The sequence below is a fragment of the Desmodus rotundus genome, chromosome 11 (genome assembly GCF_022682495.2).
Source record: "Desmodus rotundus isolate HL8 chromosome 11, HLdesRot8A.1, whole genome shotgun sequence".
NCBI classification, from domain to species: Eukaryota; Metazoa; Chordata; class Mammalia; order Chiroptera; family Phyllostomidae; genus Desmodus; species Desmodus rotundus.
Genome location: NC_071397.1, coordinates 97437674 through 97463254, shown reverse-complemented (window position 1 = coordinate 97463254; position 25581 = coordinate 97437674). Strand labels below are relative to the sequence as shown.

At 50.8% G+C, this 25581-nt stretch overlaps 1 protein-coding gene across 3 annotated transcripts in view; it reads right to left on the bottom strand.

The window, feature by feature from the left end:
- SYTL3 (synaptotagmin like 3) overlaps positions 1 to 25581 on the bottom strand; it is a 71569-nt gene that overhangs the window by 15206 nt on the left and 30782 nt on the right. For 2 of the 3 annotated variants that reach the window (XM_045188943.3, XM_045188942.3), the window contains exons 5-10: positions 24120 to 24184; positions 11608 to 11659; positions 9960 to 10029; positions 8459 to 8537; positions 6228 to 6352; positions 1927 to 2061 (exon numbers count right to left, since the gene is read on the bottom strand). In XM_045188943.3, coding sequence (XP_045044878.2) covers positions 1927 to 2061; positions 6228 to 6352; positions 8459 to 8537; positions 9960 to 10029; positions 11608 to 11659; positions 24120 to 24184 — 526 coding nt within the window. The remainder of the gene's footprint in view (positions 1 to 1926; positions 2062 to 6227; positions 6353 to 8458; positions 8538 to 9959; positions 10030 to 11607; positions 11660 to 24119; positions 24185 to 25581) is intronic. The other variant, XM_045188944.3, reaches the window with a different exon arrangement.

Genomic DNA, 25581 nt, shown 5'->3' with positions numbered 1-25581 from the left:
GCGGGGAGCTGACACTCCAGTCTAGCAGGACCCCAGGCAGTTTGGGGACAGCTGCCCCTTGGGTGCCCTCAGAAATGTTCGCCTCTGCGGTCAGTCTTGTAAAGGCTCCAGGTGGCCGGGACCCATGGGGTCCTCCGTCACCTCGGCAGAGGCAAATGACCTGGGATCTTACAAGAGCCTCCCAAAGGTGGCCCCTATGGTCTGCCCATCTCACACCCACCACAGGCTTCAACCCTAGAAGAGAATGTTCTGGAGCGGCCCTTGCCTACCTGGCCCTCAGTACCTTGATCTTCCTGAATTATTCTCAAGTATAAACAGCACCTCATCCTGAAGAAAGATACCAAGCCACCTTCCAGCACACACTCCCTGAGATACCCCGGCAGCACAGAGGCCTGGGGTATCTTAGAGAGGCGGCCTTAGCGACTGGCACGAGTTACCCCGTGGGTAACTGCCGGGGCTCCACCAGGGTTTCTCAGATGTCACCACGCTCGTTAAACTGCACATCCTGACCTGGTAGGGCGAGGGGCCAAGGGTCTGATTTCCGACAAGCTCCGGGGTGACTCGGAGCTGCAGAGCCCACATTCGGAGCCATGGGGGTGTCACAGTGGAGCCGGGACGGGGCAGGGCCACGGGTGAAGGCGAGGGATGGGAGACACTAGCGAGCAGTGGATGGAGTCACGGACGTCGGCTGTCCTTCATGGCACGGGTGGCCTGCTCCTGCCAGGGAGTTCAAGGTGCCACTGGTCATGCATGTAGACGGGGAGAAAGTGTCATTTTCTGAAATAAACACCATTTTCCATAGGAAACACAACCCCCAAGGCACAGAGAGGTCCAAGGTCTTATCTGGGTCCGCACTCCTTGACATTGAAGGAACGCGAATGCAAACCAAGAAGGTGGTGTCTGGAAGCCGAGTTCTTAGCCTCAGTGTTATGCCCCGAAGTTTTTGCATTCATTGTGTGCTCACAGCCATCCCGTGAAATAGAAAGAGCAGTTGTGGTACTCGTGTCCTTGAGGACGGCTCTGGGGGTTTGAGAGACTTCGTGCCCAGGTGAGGTCACTTAGACACCTGCTGTCATGGAGGCCGAGTGACCCTCCCCGAGGGTCTGTCGGCCACACCCTTACACCACAACTTCAGGCATGAAGTAAGCACTGGTCTCATGCTTCGAATAAGAAAACAAATAAATAAAAGGCCTGCCTATAAACAGACACCACACTGAACACATCACAAAGCGACCTGAGAAAGAAGACGGAGGTTGGGATTAAACTGCCGATTTCAAAACTTCCAGCAAATCGATAGGAATCCAGACAGGGCAGCCTTGAAGTTCAAGGCCAGACAAAGGGGCAGCAGAGCAGGACAGAGAACCTGGAGAAAGTCCCACACTTTTTCCAACCAATCCCCGCGGTCCAGGGAGAAATAAGAGGGGGTTTTTTTGTTGTTTTTTTAATGGTGCTGGAATAACCGGGAATCCATAGGAAAAAAATGAACCTCCGTCTGTACCCTATACCATTCACAAAAAAGGCCTATGCATAAAAGCCAGACTTTTATAACGCTTCTAGAAGAAAACATAGAATATCTTCCCAGTCTGTGAGTAGCCAAGACAGAGAAATAACCATGAAAGAAAAAGTTGATTTCATCAAAATGAAAAACTTCTCGTCCAAAGACACCATTATCTATTATCAATTACTCTCTGTATATATATAAAAATGTGCACAATAAGATGTTTAAAAAAGGAAAGGCCACCACCCAAGGACGGCGGGGTTTCCCCAGCTCCCAATCTAAGTAAAATAACCTTTTCAGGCCCTCTGCTCATGCCCCACTTTGCCCCACACAAGACAGCACTCCCTCCGATCTTTGCCCACCAATCCGATTCAACTTCGGGACGACAACCACCTCTCCTGTGCCAAGGGCATCAGACGGAGACTCACCTGTCTCAAGCCTCCTGAGAATAAAGGGGCAGGCGTTGGATGGGGTAAGAGATTTTCTTGCTTTGAAACAGGGTTAGCAGGGCGTTTGGGACTCTCTTGATTGAAAGATTGGAGGATGTCTGGCACGCTGACCTTCTGGAAAAGAAAATACAAAATTAATAATACAGTCTGCACCCCCAGTGTGACCTTGTTCCAATGTGGTGACGTCAGCAAGTACAGCCTGCTGCCGACATCTACTGCCGGACGCAAACCCCCCGGGTGCTGAGCAAGGAGTACCCTTCTGGCAGGCAAACGAGCACGCACACGCCCGAGGGGCCTCAGGCAGACCTCGTCGAGCTTTGGGATGTTCACGGACAGAAAGGGGTGGGTTGCCTACGGGTTAGTAAAAGTCTTCAAGAAATTGAAGTCCATGTTTTGGACTTAATAATGACCCTGGCATTTAATCACATGAAATCTCATATTCACCAAACAGGCAGAGTTTTAGCTCAGAGAAAAAGGGGGGACAATAAAAATACATCTCCAAATCTTACAAAAATACTTCTTATAAGAAGTGGGCCCTTCTGTAATGGACACAGCTGTGCTCTCCCATGTGGTAGCCACTAGTGATATGTGGCTATTTAAATTCCAGAAACAATTAAATGACATCAAATAAAATGAATAACTTCAGCTCCTTGGTGGTAGTGGACATGTTCTGAGGGCTCGGTAGCCTCATGTGGCCACGGCTAAGGAGTTCTGTTAGTGCGAGCACAGAGCAATAACCACAGTGGGCAAGGTGGGGAGAAGTCTTTCTAGCTGAAGATAGAAAGTTTCTGAATCCCGACTTTTTTTTTTTTGCTGGCTTAGAAGTAGAACTTGAAAATACAACAGTCACACCACAGTCCTAATTTTCAGGAATAAAAAACAAAGTGAAAGGTTTAGAGAAGAAATGAAAAAAAGGATTGCCTCCAAATTATTGTTTTTGCCCTCACTCCCTCCCCAGGACATGGGCTCAATTCCGTCAGACATTGGTTGAAGAGACCACATCCAAACCCACCACCCAAGTCCTGGGTGCAGGGCTTAACGTGAGCACTCACTCGAGTATCGGAAAAATACCCAGGCTGGGCTTGGCCAGTGAGATGTGCTCTGAGCAAAGTCAAATTCCAGCTGAAAAGTAGAATCCCTCTCCTGGGGACATCAGAAAGATCTCGATGCTCCTTGGATCTGAGGACTAGGTGCTTTCACAGTTGAAACCTAAAGCTGCTGGGTCCCTTCTCCAGCTGCTCAGCCTTTGAGGCGTGGCCAGCAGGTGGCGATGTGCAGGGAGCACCAGTCCCTGGGGCTAGGGGGAGGGGTTGGGGGAGGGGGTTTAATTTCAGGTGTTGGTGATAAAACATCACATAACACAACTGTGCATACAATGAAATAAAGTCCACTCCATCTCTGTCCTCAGTCCCTCTTCCCAGACAGAGCCCCTCCTAACAGATTTTTTTTTGTTCCTTCCTGGTTAATGAGCGTATGTTTTTATGGCCCATACAAATCAATAGGAGGTACAGGAAAATCCCCTGGAATGCACACGAAACCTCGAAGGACAGGTAGGAAGAATCCGTTTCTTGAAGGACCCTGGCCCAGCCACTTCATTTTCAGAACACACAGCTCGAATTTAAGTGACACAGGCGAGATCCTGAGCTGTTTTCTCAGTTAACATCCTGGAGTTTAAGAAAATCAGCTACTATTTCTGTGCCTCCTTGTCAGCACCTGCAAAGCGGGCACCGACATCCCCTCCACCCAAAGGTCACGGCGCCGTGTGCTCAAGGCAGGCAGGAAGCGCCGTGGCATTCCGGCAAAACGTGAGCCCCGTTTCCGTGGGCTCGCCGGCCAGGGCGGGTGTCACTGCAGTCTGACCGACGTCCTATTTAGAGATGTACTCTTCATATTTCAACCCAGGAATTACTCAGCACGCGTAAATCACGCCATGACTGCCAAGCCCTTCATAAACATCGGCGAAATTGCTCCTTAAAACAGCCATATCCTCAAGTAGGTGGGGACAGAGATGCCTGCAAGAAGTTGTGAGCATGGCCAGCCAAGTGCGTGGCAGTGGCGTGGGTGCTCACAGGACAGAGCGGGGCCTCTGCAGCCGTGGCCTCTCTTGCCCCTCCTCCCCGCTGCCCTTGAGCTCCCTAGTCCTATCGGATGACCTTGTAAGTGCCCAGCAGGCTCGTTCCAGGTGCACATGCAGCAGGCTGGGTTATGTCTGCTTCCCAAAGCCAAAAGCGAAGCGTGGGGATGCTCGGGACATTCCATCATGTCGCAATGACGTTAGAACTGGGAAACAGGCAGGTGCCCAAACTTTGCTGGCGCCTCTCCTGGCAGATGCTACAGGTGTGGCCCCTGTAGTGGGCTCTACCTGGCCCTGCCCCTTCCTACCACAGTACAACCTCGGCCGTCTCCCTGCCCTGGGTCCTCATCTTTGATGGGACACTAATAGCACAGACCTCACAGGGCTGTTTTAAACCTGGGAACATGGTCTCGTACGCCCTTGACCCTTGTGTTAGCTTCGGAGGCTCTGTCCAGCCCAGACAAGGGAGAGAACCATGTGTGTGTCCAGAACCACCTTTCTGGACCCTTCTCTTCAGCAGCACCTCCTGTGCCCTCCCTGTAGACGTGAAGAGTTTGGAACCTGGAATCACACAGACCTGAGTCTGCTCCTGGCCCCGCCTTTAGGAGCTATGTGACGTTAGACAAGCTGGTTCAGCTGTCACTAACACTCAGGTCCTTGATCTGCATCACGGGAGGAACGCTATCTTTCTTGGGGTTCTTGCAAGACTGACGTGTGGTAAGCATGGCACGATCGACGCTGTCGCCCCCAGAACGCACAGTAACCTCTCCTTTCTGCTGAGGGGGGACGGCCGCCGGACGGGGCTGACCATGCCCTGGCAGGCCGACAAGAGCACGCTTGTCTGCCCTTTGAGGTTGCAAAGGCCTTCTGCATGCATGTCCACTCTCCAGAACCTGCGCCTACGGTGAGGTCCAACGGCCAGCAGCACCTGAGCTCCTTAGAGAAGCCTCGGAGATTCTGCGTCTCACGCCCACCCCAGGTCAACTGATCCGGAGTCTGCTGTCCCGCTCCCCAGTGACTCAAAACACCCGGAAGTCCATCCTCCAAACCAAAGCTGCCCACCACTTTGTGGTTACATAATCAGGGTCATGTGACATAATCTCTCCAAGCCTCAGTTTCCCTAAATGTAACAGAAGGGAACGTGGAGCCAAACACCTGCCCCATGGGGTGGTGTGAGGATAAAATGAGATAGTCCGGGTAAAGCTGTTAGTTCAGAGTCTGGTGCAGAAGAACAAACACTGGCCATTTAGACCCTCTATTTGGGTAACTTAGGTAGCAATTCAGATTCCATATTATCTCGAGGGTCCTTACAAGAAGCCGGTGCCCTGCCAGGACAGGGGGCAGCCTGAGGCTCAGGAGCTCGCGGGCCCTGCCCAGGGTGGAGGGGAGCTGAGGAGGGCAGGATTGGAAATCCGGAGCGTGTGTGTGTGTGTGTGTGTGTGTGTGGTGTGTGTGTGTGTGTGTAAGACCCCGCAGGAGAGGGAGGCTAACCTCTGCCCTTTTCCAAAAGCAGTCTGTCTGCGGACCTCTCAGATGGAGTTGCAGAGAAGGGGGACCCGTCCACCAACCAATGCAGTAATGTCAGCCCTGTCAACAATGAGCTGGTGGCACCTGCCAGGTCACCTCCACTAGACTAGCACCTGGGGTTTCTGATCTAAAGTGTCTCAGGCTTGGGAACCCCAGTGGAAAGCCAGAGCAATTCTCTCTCCAAAAGCCCTTCCTAGGTGACACCTCTCCTGTGGTTTAGAGACCGGGAGAGAGTCACCCTCGTGGCTGCGACCGATCACACAGCACTAGGTTTCAGCCTTGACTGAGACCAGGACGGGTCTTTCGAAGAGGATGTTGGAAGCAGGAAGGAGGACTCCTTTGGACTCTCAGGGAGGGATCTGCTGACCCTGGCACAGCCGGGCAGTCTCAGCCCTGCGGGGGCCCTTTGCATGGCTGTGGCCCTGAGGCCAGCCGGGAGCTCCGGGGACATGAGGAAGCCCCAGGGCTCAGAATTCGGCTGGAGCCTTCCCCTGTTCTGAGCTGTTTTCTGAACTGACCTTGGATTCTCACCTTCACTTGGCCTCTGCACAGAGAGGGCTCTACAATGGTATCTTTCAGACTGCTTAATGTTGTCTTGTAAAAGGAAAAGAAAGATAAGTCTCTAGAGGAAATAGGCTAGAGAGCAGTTTCGAGACGGCCTGGTGGCCCTGGGGAATACCCTGGTGGTGACATTGATGGCCGTGTCAGACTGGCTCCTTCTCTCCGTCCGGCCCGCACCCTGCACGGGGCTCGTGCTCAGGAGCTGCTTGTCGGAGGTCACGTCGTTCTGGGACTTGGAGAGATCTAGAAGACAAGTACAAGGGTGACAGGTGGGCACACGCAGCTTTGCCGAGACCGAGGGTCCCTCCTTGGGGAGCCCCTCAACCACACAAAGAGAGCCCATGAGCACAAGCAATTGCAGGGGGGAGGGCGGTGAGTACCCAACACCGAGCTCCGGGCCCTGGGGGGAGCAGACAAACCCAGGAGTCCCCAGGCGCTGCGTGCTGGACTCGGGGCCACTGCGGTCTGCCGGGGCAGAGGAGCTGGATTCCCAAAAGGCGACTGTGGACCACCGCCTCTGTGGGCTGAGGGCCACCCTCAGGGTGGGAGTCACAGGAGGACCCTCCAGGCCAGCCCACCTTGCACCTGGGCCGTGCGTCAAGGGTACAATTGCCCAAACACAGGGAAGGCGGCCTAACCAAGCAGCCAGGTTTTTAGGGGCTCCTCACGAAGATTTCACAACGCACTACAACTTATTTTGACTTTTTGAAGAGAGGTATCCTTGTAACTATTTCAGTAAGCGACGCCTGAGAAGAAGACCTTAGGTTGGGCCGGTTTTGCCGTGTAACAGCGGTCTGAATGAAGGTGGACGAATGCCCGCAGTGACAGAGCCACCTCAGGGCGAGTCCCGCCCCAGCACCGCCTGCCTTTTCCCACGAGGCCCTGTCGCTCTCGAACGGCGACCTTGAACTGTCTTTGGAGCTGTGCTGCCCACAATGATTCGGCTCATGTCATTCAAATGTTCTTGGGGCAGCATTTAAAGAAGGAAATGGGAAAAGGTAAGATAATTTTTAATATTATATTTCATTTAATGAAATATATGCGCATATTGCTAAAATATATAATTGATCTTAAAGTTATTAATGGAATTTTAAACTAAGTTTTTAATACTAAGTTTCCAGAATCTGGTGTGCGTTTTACTTTTCATGCAGGCAGGCCACTTTCACGAGCCTCCTGTGCTTGGGGCCACTGTGCCGGACAGTGCGGCCCCAGAGCCCCAGAGCCCCAGAGCCCTTCGGTCTCCTGAGCTCCCCCTGCAGGGGGTGCTGTGTGGGGAGAGGCTGTGCCTCTAGAAGGTGCTGCAGAGAAGTCGGCTTTGGTGTCAGGGGAGAGGAGCTGGCTGCCGAGCGCCAGCAGCTGCCATAGTTGGAAACCGTATCTCAGGGCCCAGCCGAGCAACGGGGTGACTTTAAACCTCTGAGCCCTTAAAGCCAACAGGCCATGAAATTCGGCTGCTCCCCGTTCTGAGCAGAGGGGGACAGACTGTCACAGGACACAGTTACCTCTCTGCTCATCTGAAAGGCAGCTTTTACTTGGATTGGCTTCGTGAAACAGCTCCATGAAACAGCTTCATGGGAAACACTGAGGACTAATTCAAATCAAATGATAAGGCTGTCCCAGGCCAAGAACAGCACCGAGACCACTCACAAGCCACTGCAGAGACGACAGATGAATGGAAGCCACACAGAAGCAGCGAGAGAGAACAGACGCCCAAGACCCCGCTCCCGCTAAGAGCTTCTCCAGGTGCCTGGGCTGCTCTGCTCACCTCGGGAGCCCCAAGGCCGGGCCTGTTCATGGACTTGAGTTTTAAGATAAACAGGAAGAAATAGCTGAGCAGAAAGAATGTTGAACGAACAAGATTTATAAGCAGCAGTTCTGGGTTCCTTGCAATGAGCGTGATTACTGCTCATTGAAGGAAATAAATTTACCAAAGAGAACAGGAGACCTGGCAAGTAATTTCAGGCAAACGACAGCAACAGGGCCCCGCCCGGCCTGAGAGGTACTGGTCTGGGATGCACTGGCATCGCATCTCTCCGGTTTCACGTGGGTCCCTGGGAGAAGCTCGGGCGTGGGCCCATGCTGGCTGTGAGCTCCGTGCCCTGATGCACTGACTGGGGCAGGTGTGCGCAGGAGCAGGGGAAAATGGAGCCAGCCTAGCGAACTGAAGGGGGTCTCCTCTTCCCCAGGGCCCCAGAGGCCTACTCTGTGGGTGGAGGGGTGGGGGGCCGGGCGGCTGTGGCTGTCCCCAGAAGCCGGAGACAGGGAGAGGGGCCTTGTCACAGCCTTGGCCCGTGGGCTTGACCACCCCGGGTGGAGCTGGGAAGAACACGGGTGGAAGCGTCCACTTACTTTTCATGTGGGTGGTAACAGACAGAAACAAATTTTCCACGGACTTATTAAATCCTTTAAGCTGACTGAGTTCCTGTAACTAAAACAGAGACAGGAGGAGAGAGAATGAGAGTTATGGGGGACGACCCGTGTCCACCCCAAGCGGCCTCCAGGATGCCATCCCCCCAACACTGCAGGCAGGTGCAGGGGTATGTGTGTGGGTGCGTCTGGGCGTGGGTGCTCGGGGTGCGTGCGGGGAGGGGTGTGCGCATGTCTGGAGTGGGGAGGGCTCTGCCCTCTCAAGGGGCTGGTGTCCTCCTGACTCAGCTTTTCTCCTCTGAGCTTTGACACTGTATTAAAGGGAGGAGCTTCATCAAGGGGCTGTCGACAAGGAAATAACGAGCTCTGAGAAATACTGGCTGACATTTCGTTGTCTTAAAGAGTGTCCCCAAGCAACCTGCTTCTTTACCCTCACCCCACGGCCACGCAGAATGCAGGTGTCCCAGGGCTGACTGTGGTACCAGCACAAGGTGACCGGCCTGGAGCCACGGGTTAGTTCTGCCTCCCAAAGCAGGAGAGAGAATAACAGAAAGAAGATCACTTTCCTCTGCAAGCCTCATCCATCCATCCATCTGTCCAGCCGTCCATCCATACATACATACATCTGTCCATCCACTCATTCATCCATTTGTCCGTTCATGCATTCATTTGTCCATCCGTCCATCCGGCAAATATGTCCTGAACACACGGGTGCTCAAATTGCTTTGAATTTAAAATCTCAAGGAGCAAGTGCAGCAGGATTTTGAAGGCATATTTTCTCTCGCCAGCAGAGGCACGTGTCCTTCTATATGTGCAGTCACCCCCTTGCACTCACAGAATGCTCATAGTAATGAAAATAATCAAGGCCACACGTCTCCACGGCAGTTTAGTTTGCAAGCACCAGCAGAGGCATCATTCCTTTCGTTCCTCACACCAGTCATGGAGGGGAAGCCAGGTGAGTGGAACCAGTCCCACCTCCGAGGTGGGAACCCAGGGAACACCCCCCCAAACCACATGGCTAGTTTCTTTGGACAGACACGGTCCTGGCCTACACCCACACCTGCAAACAATCAGAAGACACACCTGCATCTCCAGAGGCATCCCACTCTCAGAGACCTTGGGTCCTTTGCAGGATCCAAGCCCAGCAGAGCCCACACGCATGGGCGCAGTGCCCACAGAGGGAAGAGATGGGGATAGAGTGCAGGTGAGGATGTGGGGTGCAGGTGAGGACATGGGGTGCAGACAGAAGATGAGTCCATTGTCAGTGCAGATGGTCCTGGAGTCCCCAAAGCCCAGTGACGGCAGCACAGACACTGGGCAGAGCCACACACTTTCCAACCCCTGAGCGGCCCCTCATTCTCTGCCTTGCTTGAGACGGCTCCAGCCATAGGGGACTCCCTCTGCCACAAGGTCCTCAGCCCAACCTCCCGGCCCCCCTTTCTTCCTGTGGAAGCCCCCAGAGTGGATAGAGTGGACACATTACCCTGCCAGGGCTGCTGCTGCACCAGCTTTCACTGAGCGGAGGCGGGGTGGGAGGAACCACGGAAATTTTGCTGCCAAAGAAAAACACAGGAATGAGAAATGGGTTACAAATGAGGTAAGGGTGTCTTACAAATCACACAACTCATCTCATCCTCTAAGTCAAGTTGTCCACCTTTGGTGTTTTGTTTTGTTTCGTTTTGTTTTACTTCCTTATTTTTTAGCAGGATGCCCCTTGGGCAGGCTGCTCAGTGAAGGGCATGAAGTCCCGGGACCGGAATATGGAACCAAACAGCATGCAGGCCAGTGTTCCGCGACAGCTGGCGAGCTCAGGGCCCGGCTGGCAGCCTGGCTGCTCTGGAACCCAGACACCACGCGCACGGTGCTGCATATGGACTTGCTTGTCTTCTCAGTGGAAAGCACACGGGGGGTGGGAGCACCAGAAATGTCGCCGATGTAAAAATCGACCACGAGAGGAACTACTGGGGTTGGCCAGAGACTGTGTTTGGTTTTTTCTGTAGGATGGCTCTGGTAGTGCTTAGTTGCCTTTAACTTCATTAGAAACAATTTTGTTAGATTATATTGACAGCTGTCATATCAGCATGTGTTAAAAAACAAACATCAATATTGGTGAAGTTTTGTACAATCATTTTAACATTGAAAATGGAAGAAAACACGTAACATTTTCTGCATATTCTGCTTTATTTTTTCAAGAAAGGTTGAAATGTAGAAAAAGGATTTGTGCAGTGAAGGGAGAAGGTGCTGGGAATGACCGTATGTGTCAAAAGTGGTTTGTGAAGTTTCTTGGTACAGTTGACATTTTGGCCAAATAATCCTTCACTGTGGGGCCGTCTCATGCATTGGAAGGTGTTTAGCAGCAGCCCTGGCCTCTCTCCACTAGAAGCCAATAGCGGGAGATAGCCGACATACTCAAAATATCCAAATCAACCAAGTTATTGGTGAAAATGAAGAATGTGTGTTTTATTTTGAGAAAAAAACTCAACAGACTTTTCGGCCAACCCAGTAGAAGCTTGTGTGAAAAGAAGTCAGGAAAAAGTGGGGGAGAAAAAAAATGAAGAAGTCCTGAGATTGCAAAATCTCATCGTGGCCCAAAAAAGAACTGCTGGGGGAGGGCAGAGCTTCCAGTAACACTCAGTAAATTCGGAGGACCCAGGTGTGCGTGCACTGCCTGTGTCAAGAGCTCGAGGTGTGCGGAAGTCTGGGTAGTAAAGCTAACATTGCTCTGGCCCTTATTCAAGTCCATCGATGTTTATCCCCCCAGTGTCTCCCCGTGTCAGGCCGGGCAAGATGCTGGAGAGACGAATGATTCATAAAAGCAAGGGCCGGGTTTAGAATTTCACTTACTGTGCCATCAAAAATAATATTTTGTTTTCTTATGATACTTCAGGAGAATTTAAGAAACAAAATATTTAGTGAGAAAATACGACGCTAGCTTCTAGAAGGCTTTTCATAAGAACTTGGAAATATCTGTTTCAATTTTTTCCAGGCACTTCATCATTTAAAAACAAAACAAAACAAAACATTCCAGAGCAGTGACCTCTGCAAGTCAAGAGACCCATCACTTCTCAAGCGGGCCCTTCCTGTTCCAGGGCCCGAGGGCCCAGAACAGCCTGTCTTTCTACAAAACTCACCTCAGTTTCTGATAAGATTGCAAGAGCTTTGCTCCCGCTGTCTCCTGTCTGCCTGCAAGAGATATCAGTAAAGGTCAGTATTAGTAAAAATATAACTTAGAGGATGCAAGTACAGGAAGTAATAAATTAAAGTGATTATTTTTCTAGTATCACTTCTTCCGAAAAAAACGTAGGATATTGGAATCCTACCCACCCTGACAACGATGCTGTGAAATTAGTTCGCGGTGACGGCCGCGTAGCTGTAAATTTACTGAAAATCATCATTCACTTAAAGAGGTGAGCGAGATGCTACATGAAGTGTGCCCCACCAAGCAGCTGTCACACACCCCCACACACGGTGAGAGGCCCTCAGCACTAGGGATGGCGGCTTTTATTAAAAGTTGGTGTTGGAGTCGATTTTCTAAATCTGGAGAATTTGAAAAATAGTTCAGGCTCCCAAGCTTCTCTTTGTTCTTTGGAAATATTTTATAACTGAATGACTATATTCCTTTAAATGTTCCTTGTTCTGGAGATTAAGTTAATCTTTAAAAAATGTAATCTACTTATTTCTAGCCATAGAGGCTAATTTCCTAAACAAGGAGGCATCTAATATAGTGCTCTTTTTGTTTCAAGGAGAGGGGATTTATGATGAATTAAGACCCCAAAATAAAACTTCAAGTGTTCAGAGCTGGGTGGCCACAGCTTTCCTGCCCCAGTGCAGAGGGGGAGGCCAGCCCGTCCAGCCGAGAGGCCAGAAGGCGGAGTCCCCTGCTCAGGGCAACGTCCCCAGAGGGCGCACGCTGCCAACTTGCAGCCTGGAGCCACCTGGCCTGCCATTCTAGGAAGTCCCTCTAGCTCCTGCTTCCCTTGTTCTGGAGGTTTTAATCTACTCCATAGAAAGGCGCATATTCGAGTCCTCTCCATGAGGCAGGGACAGAATCAGAACAGGCAGCAGCTTTGCAAGGGGGGCTGACAGCATCTGATACTAAGCCGACTCCGGGCCTGCCAGCAGACTCTGACCTGTGCAGCCCCAGGGTCCTCAACTGGGCGGGGCTCGGGGACCGGCCAGGCCAGGCCACCATCTCAGATTCTGAGCCTACCTGCCCAGGCACATCTTTCTGGGGTTCCTGGCAGTAACCCTTAGATTCTAAAAGAAGGCTGTGTGCCCTCCGCCCCGTGACACATGCTCCCCGAGACAGAGCGACACTGGCAAAGCCAGCTTGCAGTGGTGAAGCCGCCTCTGCAGTGGGAAGAGAAGGTCTCGGCCAGAGGCAAACAGACAGCCAGCCATCCCTGCTGCATCCTGGCGGGCGTGACAGCAGAGGAAAAGAGGGAAAAAAAGCGACATTGTTTATCCAGCCTGCCCCGGGCCACAACGCAGAACCCAAGGCACAGTGCGTCCCGGCCCTGAGCCCTGCCGTGGTCTGGTCGGGCTGTGTCACAGTGCCCTGTGGCTGCTCTGCCCCCACCATCATCAGTATCATCATCGGTGACCCTGGACTGTTTGCTACAACAGCGTCCCTGAGGCACAGCCACCAGAGGCACAGCTGTCCCCCCCAGGTGTGATGCTATCCCTGCACGGGTCCGAGCCCTGCGTGGCAATCCGGGGCCTCCACACCCCTCCTGGGCTCCCCTCTGTGGCCTGCTTCCCACCCTCTGCACACCTTGTCTTTTCTGCTTCAACAGCAGAAGAGCTTCTTACTGCCCTACTCACCCTGGGCCTTGCTTACTTACTCCTACTCACCCCCACTTCCTCTCCTGCTAACTGCCCTGGCGCTTCCACCTCCAGCTGTACCTCCACCTTAAACCTCAGCTTAGCACCTCCTCTGCCTCATTTCTGAATACCCCACCTGAGGTCCAGGGAAGGCCTGGCTCCCAACTGGACGGGAAACAGCTCTCTGCTGCCCCCTGCTGGCTACTGCACCCTTGGGCCTGTGGGGTGGGTGCACCCCTTCTATGAAGGTCAATAGTAAGCACTGTCCCAAGTTCTTAACTGCCCTGTGACAGCAGTCATAGACAATATTAAAGGGTGGTGTGTCTGTATGCTGATAAAACTTTGGGACATTGAAATTTGCATTTCATGTAATTTTTCATGTGTCACAAATATTCTTTTCACTTTTTGGACATTTAAAAATGTGAAACCCATTCTCCACTTACAGAATGTACAAAAACAGGCAGGGAGACAGGTCTGGCTGGTGGGTACTAGTTGGCCCCGAGTCCTTGCTCCTTGGGTGTGGGGCGGGGTCTCCTCCAGAGCTCTGCCCATGAGGCTCTGCCCGCTTCACCGTTTATTTCCCTTTTTCTTCTCTTCTATTCCTCAGTTGTTTCTTACCAGAGGCTTCCTTAAACAGCAGTAAATACTTACTTTTGTTAACATTTCTAAATAAATTCCTGTAACTGCTGGGAGGGAATGCTCAGAGAAGGGTGTCCCTCCAGGTCCCTCAGAGGCGGGCTGCTTGGCAGAAGGCCCCCACCCTGTCCTGCTCCAGCCGCCTCATTAAGGAAGTGGCTTTCCTGGGCACAGCGGTGCAGCGGGGCCCCCGTGAGAAACGAGGGTCCCAGGCCACATTCGGGAAAGCCCCACTGACACTTAGGAACAGCGGACTGCATGGGGTCATCACCAGCCGTCATCCCAATGTTGTAAGTGAAAACTGAGGCTCAGGGACCCAAAGTCACAGCTTACAGATGACACTGCCTCTTGCCTAAATGCCGGGCACACAGGAGGCAGGGCGGGACTGCCACCGAAGCGAAATGGGGTGACGGATGGGTGACCGGTGCATGGGGGGTTTACATTCTACTCATGCTCATGTTTAGAAGTTTCCGTAACAAAAAGCAGCGGGGAAACAACACATACGTATAAACCAATGACAGAGCCCCTGGAAACTCTGCCCCAGCACATCTCTCTGGGTGACGCTGCTCCCAGGGAAGAGGGAAGGGCACCTCGGTCACCAGGCCGGACCCTGGTGCTCGCAGGGGGCTGACGGGCCTCGCATCCTGCCAAGGGGGGGATCTCAGTGGTGAGTCTTCTTCCCAGACACACCCCTAACTTCCCCTCCTACTGTCGGTCCCCAAGCAGCCCGTCATAAGGGGACTCACACCCCGAGAGCAGTGGAGTTAACCGACAACAAGGCCACGGAGCAGGTGGCGGCCGGCCCACAGCCCTCCCCCTGCCCCCCACTGGTGCCCACAGAGTAGAGCAGCATTGTAGGTAGGAAACCAGACCCTGGAGGTCCAGGTGTGGCCCAGAGCAAAGCACAGGCAGGGTCCCCACACAGAGCCTCCCCAGGAATGTGCCAACAGGCCCCTTCCTCAAGGCGGCTCCTGTTCACCCCTAGGGGTTGGCCGTACGTAATACACGGCGCATGTCAGAATGACACCCTGCGCTGCATCTTCCAGAAGAACCACCGCAACGCACACACAGACGCAGGGTGTCGGTGCCGTGAACGGCACCCTGGTGGACGCAGCTCCCTGGTGCGGGGCCGACCACGCAGCTCACGGTGCCAGTCCTGAGGGCCGGCTCGCACTCGCACTCGGGCTTGAGGCTCCTCCCACTTGCTGGACACAGGTGGACGAAACGAGGGGTTGGGGGCGGGTGGACAACTGCACTGTGTTTCAGGACAGCATTCCAGCTTTCTAAACCAATCTTTGGCTCACAGGTGCAACATGGAAAGTCTCTCAAAACTTTTGACCTCGAAATCCCTCGCCATGTAAAGAATCACGACGCGCTGCCCTGAACGGTTTCGGGTCTGGACTCCAGAGCCTTTCTAGGCGTGTCTTAGTCCTTGAGAGGTTTCGAGGTTAGAGAGCACCGGGGCCAAGGCACTGCCCCAGGATGAGGGAAGATGAAGCACACACCCAGGGTTCAGCAGCTAACGCCTCCCGGAGCACGGAAATCAGTAACAGCCGATGTCCAAGCCCGTGGGCAGCAGCATGTCTCATCCCTCAGCTGCCCGTGTAAAAGCATAAAACTCTGAAAAGTCACTTGAAAGACTAAATCACATGCGCTCCTGGGAGGAGGCAACAGTAGTTACTTTCCTTCACGATGATTAGACAGAGTAGCATCCTGGGTGGTTACCTAATGGATCTCTATCTGCTATCAGGGGCTCTGTTAGGGGGCGGTCCTCCCAAATTACTGTATTTCCCCGATTACAGCAAAGTGAAAGCCACCATAGATTGTTTGTACATTGCATCTGAGAAGTTTTAACCTGAAAAAGTATTAGTGTTGAAAGTATTAATATCGTCATCCTGCTTTTAAGCTCAAATACCAAGCAATAAAAAGTCATGGTTGTAAAATACTGTAAAATATGTGCACTTACAGCAAGGAGCCACAAGAGGGCACTATCTTTACATGCTGAGCAAACACCAAGAGAATTATGATAAAGATTGGTTTTCATTTTCAGTTTTCTAGGTTATCAGTGATGGAGAAAATGACCATCATAATTGTGTACTAACTTTGCTACTTTACCAGTGACTCTCAAACTTGAAGTGCATAAAAATAATTACTTGGGAACTTATTAAATATACACTGTTGGGTCCCACCCAATTATACTGAGTCAGGAACTTTAAATTTAAAATACTTCACAGCTGACCCCGGAGCCAGGGTCCCAGAAGCCCCTGTGGAGACTGCCAAATGCCTAAGGGCAGAGGAGTGGGAGGTGACAACACCGGATGCCCAAAGACACGCCTGGAGACCCCATGAAGGCTCCTATGTTCCGACTGTTCCGGTGCCACAGCACAGAAGGAACTGTTTAAAGACGACAAAACTACATACTGAATTTTAAAATCTTAGAGGGAAAAAAGCCAGTCTATAGTCAGAAAAAAGAACTTTTTTAAGGAACGTAAAATATTTAAAATACTTTATGAACCACGTCCCTGCAAAATAAAGAATTTCGGTTCAGCTTTCTTGTTTTTTAATCTCCTTTAATGGTTGGAAAATTAGCACAACCAACTGCCACGATGAATGGTATTCTTCTTTGCATTATTACTTATGCCTCGTCCACTTTCCAGGACATTGTGGGAGCATTTATTTGAAATGGCACATATTCGATAACATCATTAAAATACAGATAAGTAAAAGCATATTAAAAATCGAATGACAGAAGGCATACTGATTCCTGGAATTACTTTAATAGAACTCCAGATTTAGCCAGCTCTAGGTTTCTAAATGATGCCAAAAAGGAAAAGAACTGTAACACTCCATTTTTAGATGCCTCCCAGGTGCTAAGCTCTGACAGTGGAAACTGCCACAGAGAACATCCCACTTTATCCCCTGTGCTCACTTTTCCACTCACTCCCTCTTCTCCCCGGAGCGCCTACTCTCAGGAGCTGAACATCTGGTTTGGACCGACAACCAAGGGCCCCAGGGGAGCAGTGCGGCCGCAGTGTGGTGCGCAGGTGACGGAGAGCCCTGGAGCTCGGGGCTCAGGTACAGGGTGAGAGGTGTCCAGAGCCATGCAAACAGATGGCCCTGGGCTGTAAACCCACGGGAAAGGGACTCGCTGCATAACAAATGGTACCAGAAAAACTGATGATTGGGAGGAAAAATTAGATCAGGCCTCCTCATGCATTGTAAAGACTTAAATGTAAATAATACTATAAAAATTAGAGATACCTGTGGATATGTTACCTGTCATAGGATGAGGACGACGTCTCTAAGCATGAAAGCAAAACAAAGTTGTACAGAAGGTAGATTTGACTACGAACAAGAAAAAACCTCTGTATATCAGAAAAACATAAAGATACATGGTACAACCTACATGACTGCAAAGGGCTAATAGCCTTAAGGTCTAGAGACGATCGGGGTCATAGAAATATTCAACCACATCAGTGATTAGATGGGTTCAAATTAAAATAACAAGAATCCACTCAGGACTACCAATGTGGCTTCACCACACTGACACAGCTCTTTGTTTTCAAGGGCGGTTCCTGCTGGTGATAGAGGCACATGCCTTCTGGAGGTGATGCTCCTAACTTGTCTCTTCCCTTCTGTTTCTAGAAATATCCACAGACATGCCAAAGACTGAACTACAGGGAGGTTCACTGCACTTCATTTACTATTTTAATAATATTATAAATTCAAAAAATGTAATAGCAAAACTGGAAATTCCCTAACTATCCAACAACAGTGATGATGTTTAAGGATAGGGAGATTGAGACTTCCGGTCAAGATGGCAGCGTACGTAAACAGAGCTCACCTCCTCCCACAACCGCATCAAAATTACAACTAAACTATTGAACAACCGTCATTCAGAACCATCAGAAATCAAGCTGAGTGGAAGTCATACAACTATGAAATTAAAGAAGAAACCACATGTTCCACAGTGTGGAACAGGCTGGTCCCACACCCACGTGTAGCAGATAAAAACCAGGAAGGGTATCTGAGGAGCAAGGGGTCCCAGCACTACACCACACTCACCAGCTCAGAGTTCTAGTGCCAGAAAGATAGGTATCCATAACTTCTGGCTGTAAATATCCAGTGGGGATTGAGGCTGTGGAAGACAGAAACTTCTGGAGTCCCAGGCAGTTCCTCTCAAAGGGCCTTTGCACAGACTTACTCAGACTCACTCCCTCTGAGCTCCACTGCAGAGGAGGCAGATTGAAAGGAATCAGAGATGTATGGGGTGGAACTGAATTGTCCAGCGTCAAGGCAAGGGATGAGGGGGCAGCTTTCTCCAGGACAGAAGGGCTGGCAGAGGCCACTGTTGCTTTTCTGAGCCCTCCCCCTGCTCCACAAGCCACAGAGCTGGCAGCTGGCACCATATCTGAGACTCCATCAATCTGGCTCACACTGTTGGCCCCACCCTGGTGATTCCCTGAGGCCCTGTCCCCCCAACTTTCAGGCCCACCCAGGCTGTTTCCAGTGGCTTTTCCATACGAATGGTTGTCTTGTCCCATGCTTCAGATTTTCCTAAATTCTCTCAAACAAGCAGCAACGGACTTTAGCGAGCCCCTTGCCTCTCACTAAGTTTCCCCAGGTCTGGCCTCACAAGTTCACAGCTTGACCCCACCTGGGCACCTCCAAGCCCAGCACAAGTAGCAGCCACCTGCTGACCACTTTCTAGCTCATGCTGTGTGACCCCAGACAGAGTACAGGCAGTGGCTGACCTTGGATGTGCCAACAGCAACAAAGGCTATAAGAGGAGAGTGTACTCAGCCCACATGGTGGGCTCACCTCGAGTACTCAGCTTGGGGGATAGGGGAGGCTGTGTCACTGGACCCTACAGGACACCTACTACATTAGGCCACACTACCAGACACAGAGTCAAAGCAGCTCTACCTAATACATAGAAACAAACACAGGGAAGCTGCCAAAATGAGGAGACAAAGAAACATGGCCCAAATGAAAGAACAGATCAAAACTTCAGAAAAAGAGCTAAACAAAATGGAGGTAAGCAATCTGTAAGATGCAGAGTTCAAAACACTGGATACAGAGAGGGTTTTGATGGCTGCCAGACAGGAAGGTGGTGTGGGGCATGGGTGAACAAGAGAGGGGATTAAGTAGTACAAATAGGTAGTTACAGAATAGCCATGGGGATGTAAAATACAGTACAGGAAATGGAGCAGCCAAAGAACCTATGTGCATGTCCCATGGATGTGAACAACGGTGAGGGGACTGCCTGAGGGAGTGGGGGTGGGTGGTGCTGGGCAGAGTAGGGCAACGGGGCAAAAATCAGGACAAGTGTAATAGCATAAACAGTGAAATATCATTTTAAAAAAGGATAGGGAAAATGCTCTTTATAAGTTATTATGTGAAGAAATACCAGAATATAAGTCTGTATATAGAATTTGATCCCAATTATGCAGAAATATTATTTGACTCATATTTATTTGACTCACATAAAATTTCCTCTGTTCTTCATTTTTTACCTAAAAATGTACATGTTCACTCACAAACATAGGTACAAATATTCACCAAAGAACAGAAGTGATATATACCCAATTATTAACAGGGTGAAGTCACTGGGTAATGCTTTTCTTCATGTTTCAATTTTTAAATGCATACATATTACTTTATATTCCGAACAAAATCACAAATGTGATTGGAAACTGTGTCTGAGGGGATAGGCCTCCCTGGGGCCAGTGTGTGGTGCGAGGGTGGCCCGAACACCCTGCCGGGGTAGTGCCAATAGGCACAGTTCCCAGGGGTATTTGGCAAAACATGTCAAAGTCTTTGAAATGTTCACACTTTTGACCACTCTCGCTTCTTCTAAGAAGCTACCCGAAGGAAAGAGACAGAGGTGCCAAGGTGTTCGCCACAGACCTATCTGTGATGTGAAAACCTGAATGCGGCCCCTGCGGTAGGTACCTTCTGCTGTCATCAATGTATGTTGGAAGAGGTCTAAATAGCATAGGCAGATGTTTATGCTCAACTGAATTTTAAAAACAAGCTGGTGCGGCTCAGTGGATTGAGCACCGGACTGCAAACCGAAGGGTCACAGGTTCCATTCCCAGTCAGGGCACATGCCTGGGTTGCGGGCCAGGTCCCCAGTAGGGGCTGCGTGAGAGGCAGCCACACATTGATGTTTCTCTCCCTCTCTCTCTCCCTCCCTTCCCCTCTCTCTAAAAATAAATAAGTAAAATCTTTTAAAAAAATAAAAGCAAGACAGAAACCAATTAGTCTGATCACAAATAATAAAATCAATAGTTCCTGCCTCCTGACATTCACACCTGCACAGTCCCCTCCCACCCGCAGGGCGCTGCTGAGTAACCACAGGATGGAGCAGAAATGACAGGTGTGACGTCTGAAGTGAGGCCGTCAAAGACGTTGACAGAGACAGAAAACACAAGGTAGAGCAGAGGTTACTAGGGGCTTTGGGGAGGAGGGGGGGAGAGGGGGTGGGGTAGGAGTCATTGCTGAATGGGCGCACGAGTGTCAGCTGGGGAAGACGCACAAGTTCTAGAGACGGGTGATGGACGCACAACAGTGTCCATTTTACCACCGTTGCATCGCACCCCTAAAAATGGCTAAAATGGTCAATTTAATGTTATGTATATTTTACCACAACAAAAATAATTTGTAAGGTATTGCAGGGCTCTGTCTCTGTCTCCCTAGGGTCACAGGGTGGAGGCCAGCACCTGCTCAGACCCCCTGTGGAGCAGTCCAGGTGTGGAGGGACCTGCCTCCCTCCCACGGCACTAACTGGCCAGTGTGCACGTGAGCCCCTGACCAAGCCGCCCCCGCTGCCCCAGGCAGCGTGGGTTGAAGACAACAACTCTGGGAAATAATAATGCTCCCTGAAGCCACCCAGTTTGGAGGACTTCGTTGTCTGGCCCCAGGGAACTGGCACATAGAAGGAAGCACAGGTTTGAGCTGTCTGAAGCCTCTGTGGCTTAAACGTCATCTTCCTTTCACCTCTACTTGGGATGGAGAGGGCCGAATGGAGCCGCATACACACCATCACAACAAAAACACCAGGTGTTACGCAGATGCACAAATGTTCTCGAAGGTGGCAGAGATCCGAGGTTGTAGCTGCCTCCCTTTTTGGACCCATGGGTGGGAGACGGGGCATCGGGAGGCAGAGGATGGGTGGAGTCAACCGTTCCTGTCGGCAGCCCTGGGTGCTATCTGCTCCCTGCCGTTGCCATCCCCCGGTCCTTTTTGCCTTGCCAGTCCTCTGATAATACCTGTTTAACCAATTCCCTGAATGAAATTCACCGCCTGGTTTCTGTTTTCATAACTGGCCCTCAACTGTTACAAAACACCAACAAACTCAATTCAACTGGTCAGTGACTGAGCCAGGTTTTCTTTGAGGGGCACAGACGCAAGTCGGGGGGGCCCCACCTGCGCAGGGGAGGCTTCGTCACCTGACCCTGACGGCCTCTCCTGATGCCCCACCCCCACCCCGTGGTCTGGCTCACAGCATTACCAGGGACCCCACTTCTCCTCATCTCTCACACCTTCCCAGCCCAACTTGACTGAAACCCGACAATGGGGAAATGAGATACCTCAGCACTTGAGGAAACATTGCAGAGGAAGAAGGAGTGTTTAGTGCTTTGTTGTTGGTTTGTTTTACCCCTGGGAAGAAACAACAAAAGCAAAGAGAATGAGTTACGTTTGAGCTGACTTTCACTGCTCGAATTTTGTTTTTCTTACTGACGTGTACATTCTTGTGGAAAGTCACAGGATGGGAAAGAGGAGGTCGGCCTCACCTCCTTCCTACTCCCCTACTTATCTCAGGCAAGCCGCCCGGCTGCTGCTTCTTCCACTCAGGAGAGGAAGCGTGCGGACAGGGACAGGGCTGACCAGTGCCTGCGGGCAGGTGCACGCATGCACACAGTGCATGTACACAGGAGCGCACACAGCACACATGGGAGCACACACCTCACATGCACAAACAGAAGTGCACATAGCACGTGCATGCACATGTGTGCACCCATAGCACACATGCAGGAGCACGCACATCACACACAAACGAGTGCACAGGGCACATGCACACATGTACATACACATTCATGCAGCACACAGGAGCAAACAGCATGCATACACCGGAGTGCACACACGAACGCAACATGTGTGCATGTACACCTAGCACACCTGCATGTACATGGGAGCACGTGTGTGCACAGCACACACCAAGGAGCACATGGGAGCACACATGTACACACACAGGTTCTGGTCTGCACAGTAAATTTACTGAACTGAAATAATGATACCAAAACTTCCAAAAATGTATTTTTAAAAACATCCAGGAGATGTCTCCACAGCATTGGTATTGAGAAATCACAGGAAAAAATACAATTAAAATTAAAAAGTAAATACATAAATGGATGAAAAAACTAATAGGCGACAAAGACAACCACAAAAATTGCAAGACGCTTAGTGACTGAAGCTGTTCGTGGCAAAGGCTGACGTGTGCTGAGTGTGTCCCATGCACTACGGGATATAATGTACCCACTACTCAGTAATGCAAATGTTACACTGGGTGGGTATTATCTAAAAATCCGAATAAAATCACAGAAGTTTCACTTGCTACAGCTTTATCGCCTATGAACTAGAACCAAGTGAGAGAAATGAGGCTCTCCTACCACTCGAACACACCAGCCCCCAGCAAACACAGTGTAAAGAAACGGGACAATTCCCCCAAACTGAGAGGTGACCCCTCTGCCATGGCTGTGCCCCAGCCGTGCACTAGACGGGCTGAGAGCCCAGGAGCCCTCGCAGGACGAACACAAACACACCTCAGCTGTTACAAGGGCCAGGGGCACGCTCCCCGGGGCCGCCATTCCCAAACAGGCCTGCGGTGTGTCTGGAATGTTAGACTCCCCTGCACAGGCAATATTTAAGAAAGAAAAGTGTTAACAAGGCTGCTCGGGGCCCAGAGAGGGGACAGGAACAGAAGCAGGACTGAGAAGAATGGTCTGCAGGAGCTCCCTCTCACCCCAGCACCCCTAAGAGTGAGCGGTGTGTTTTCCCCCAGACTTCTGGTAAACCCAGCAGACGCACCCTTTGGTCTTGAGTAAGAAGAGTCAGGAATAGAATCCAGGGGAGAACTTTGAGCCAACTGAATACGAACCCCTGTTAACAGCATCTTTTAGAAAAGCCGAGCGTCCACACTCAAGCCAGTGCTGCCTGTACTTGACAACATATTTCTGGTTGATATAAATGCCTTATTTCTCTACCTCAAGCCATCACTTTTTCCGGGGCAGCAGGGAGAGCATTTCCAGCAGCCCCATTCCCTCTAGGGAAGCACAGGATCCCCTGAGTGCAGTCTCCGTGGTGCACATCACAGGGGGGCACCCACCCGTGTCACCCCCATAGATGGGTGTGGTCCACGGAGTGCACTGGCCCCACTTTATTTCAACAACACGTGTGTGTACCTTGTCTGATCCGTTATGCTCTTATCTGCACAGTGCCCATCCTCTGACATGGCACCCCCGTAACCACAGCACAGTTAGTTGTCTCCATGGTTTCGAGCCCCAGCTACTGATCACACCATTACATCGACAGTGCGAATGTTTTATGAGACATTCCTGGCCCCAGACCAAACACAGCCTTCCACTCACATACTCGTGACATGTCACTTCATAATCATGAGCGTCTGCTCAGTTCTAATGCTATCCACGCGCTGTGGCCTTGGGTTGTGCGGGCGATTTTCTGGTCAGGTGCTCTGAACAAGGGGCCGTGCTCGGTGCTGGAAGGGGCTAACAGGGTTTCGAAGCGCAGGTTCTGCTTATGGAGAGGAGGGGAAAGAAGTGCGCAAATCGTGGCATCATCTACGGCACTTCTGACGATTCTGGGGGTGGGGGGGACATGCAGACCAGAACTGCTGGTGTCTCAGGGGTGGAGGCATCTCTCCCAGAAGCAGGGTGTCAGGGGAATGGGGGGAGGGGGGAGGGGGAGGAATGCTGCCTTTAAAGGTGGGAACAGCAGGGGGCGCAAGCAGGAGACTGACAACAAGTGGGCCAAGTGGACGGGAGCCAGAGACCTGTCTCCCTCACCCTGTAAAGTGGTTTATAGTCAAAAGTTTAAGCCAAATATTTAAAAACTAGGAATATATCATTTTTAATGTAGTAAAGATTTCGAGAGCATGTACCTTCTGTTGGAAACTTCTTGGCTCGTTCCTCAAAGAACCATTCTCCAGTTTTTATTCTCACATTTCTGAAAAGCAAGCAGAAGGAAGCGTCAGAAGGGGGTGTGGGTAGTGCTGGACGGGGCTCATTACAGGTACGAGGAGAGTGTCACACAAGACCAGTCTTGCAAAGGACCTCGGGGTTCCAATTCCTGGCCCGACCCCTAGCTTTGCTGGTTTCCCAGAGAAGTTAAGGGGTTTGACTAGTTAGCAGCAAAGTGGGGAATCCCTGCGTGGGTACCTCTTACCTTCTGTGTTACATGTACATATAATATACACACCTTAACCCATGCATGTGCCCAACACGTGGTAATGCTTAATGGTTTCTGAATAAACATACAAGGAGAACGAAAATTGCCATCAAAATAACATGTTTAATTGAGTATACAGAGGTTGTATTTTAAAGTTTTATACCTGCAATTTATATCCTGTTATTACCGAATAACATTTAATTTTAAAAATAAAATAAAAAACAGCAATTTATCATGTTTATGGTAGGAAACAATGGCATGAAGGAGAAGCTACAAAAAAAAAAAATTTCAATGCTGCCTGTTTGCTCAGAAGTTCATCCTTAGCTTAGTTTAGGGTGAGCCTGCGTTAACCATAACCTTTACCAAGAGCCACCAGAGAAGGTTCCTGGAGGGACTTGAAGTCTAGAAACGGGGCCCATGTGCTTCCATGGAGATTTGGGGGGAGCGTGGGTCCTGGTGGAGCACAGGAGAGACAGGTAAATGGCTTCTTGGGCAGCTGGTCTGGCAGGGGCTCTCCAGCGTGCGTCCCCTTCCTTCCGTCTTAGTCACACGGAGGACAGCAGGGGGCGCTCTATATGTGCCCTGTCCTGCCCAAGTGTGTTTTAACTCTGGACAGTTTCCAAAATCCTGGTGAAAGCACCCTCGACCTCCAGAACCTCGGAAAGGTAGCACCTTCAATAGCCTTTTAGGAGGTAAAAGGGTAAATGCACAGAAGCTGTAAGTTGTTCCCATCCTTGAAACAATGGGCCACAGAACTTGTCAATTCCTTGGTTATTTAAGAAACATGGAAACTTCCACTTACGGCCAGTTCTCTTCTATCAAGTATTTACTGAGGGTGGGTCTCCATTAGGTTCTTTGAAGTTGTATGCCGACACCACGGGATTTTTTTAAGTTAAGGCTTATAAATGCCGTTACCGTAAGTAAATTAACAAACGCATGCCAATGCCCGTGTTTTAACTAAAAAGAGTCCTGTCTTCTGCCGTGGAGTTCCAGGAGTTGTCAGGGACACGAACCGGCTGTCTCCCCTTCATCTGGTCCGAAGCTATTCCGGCCTCTGGTCACTGTGTCCGTGATTCTTTCCCATGCTGAGTGACCGGGACGGGAGATCTTACAGCAGCATTTACAAATTGTGGTAACCGGTCACTACCACGCAGAGCCAAAAATACATAGACCGT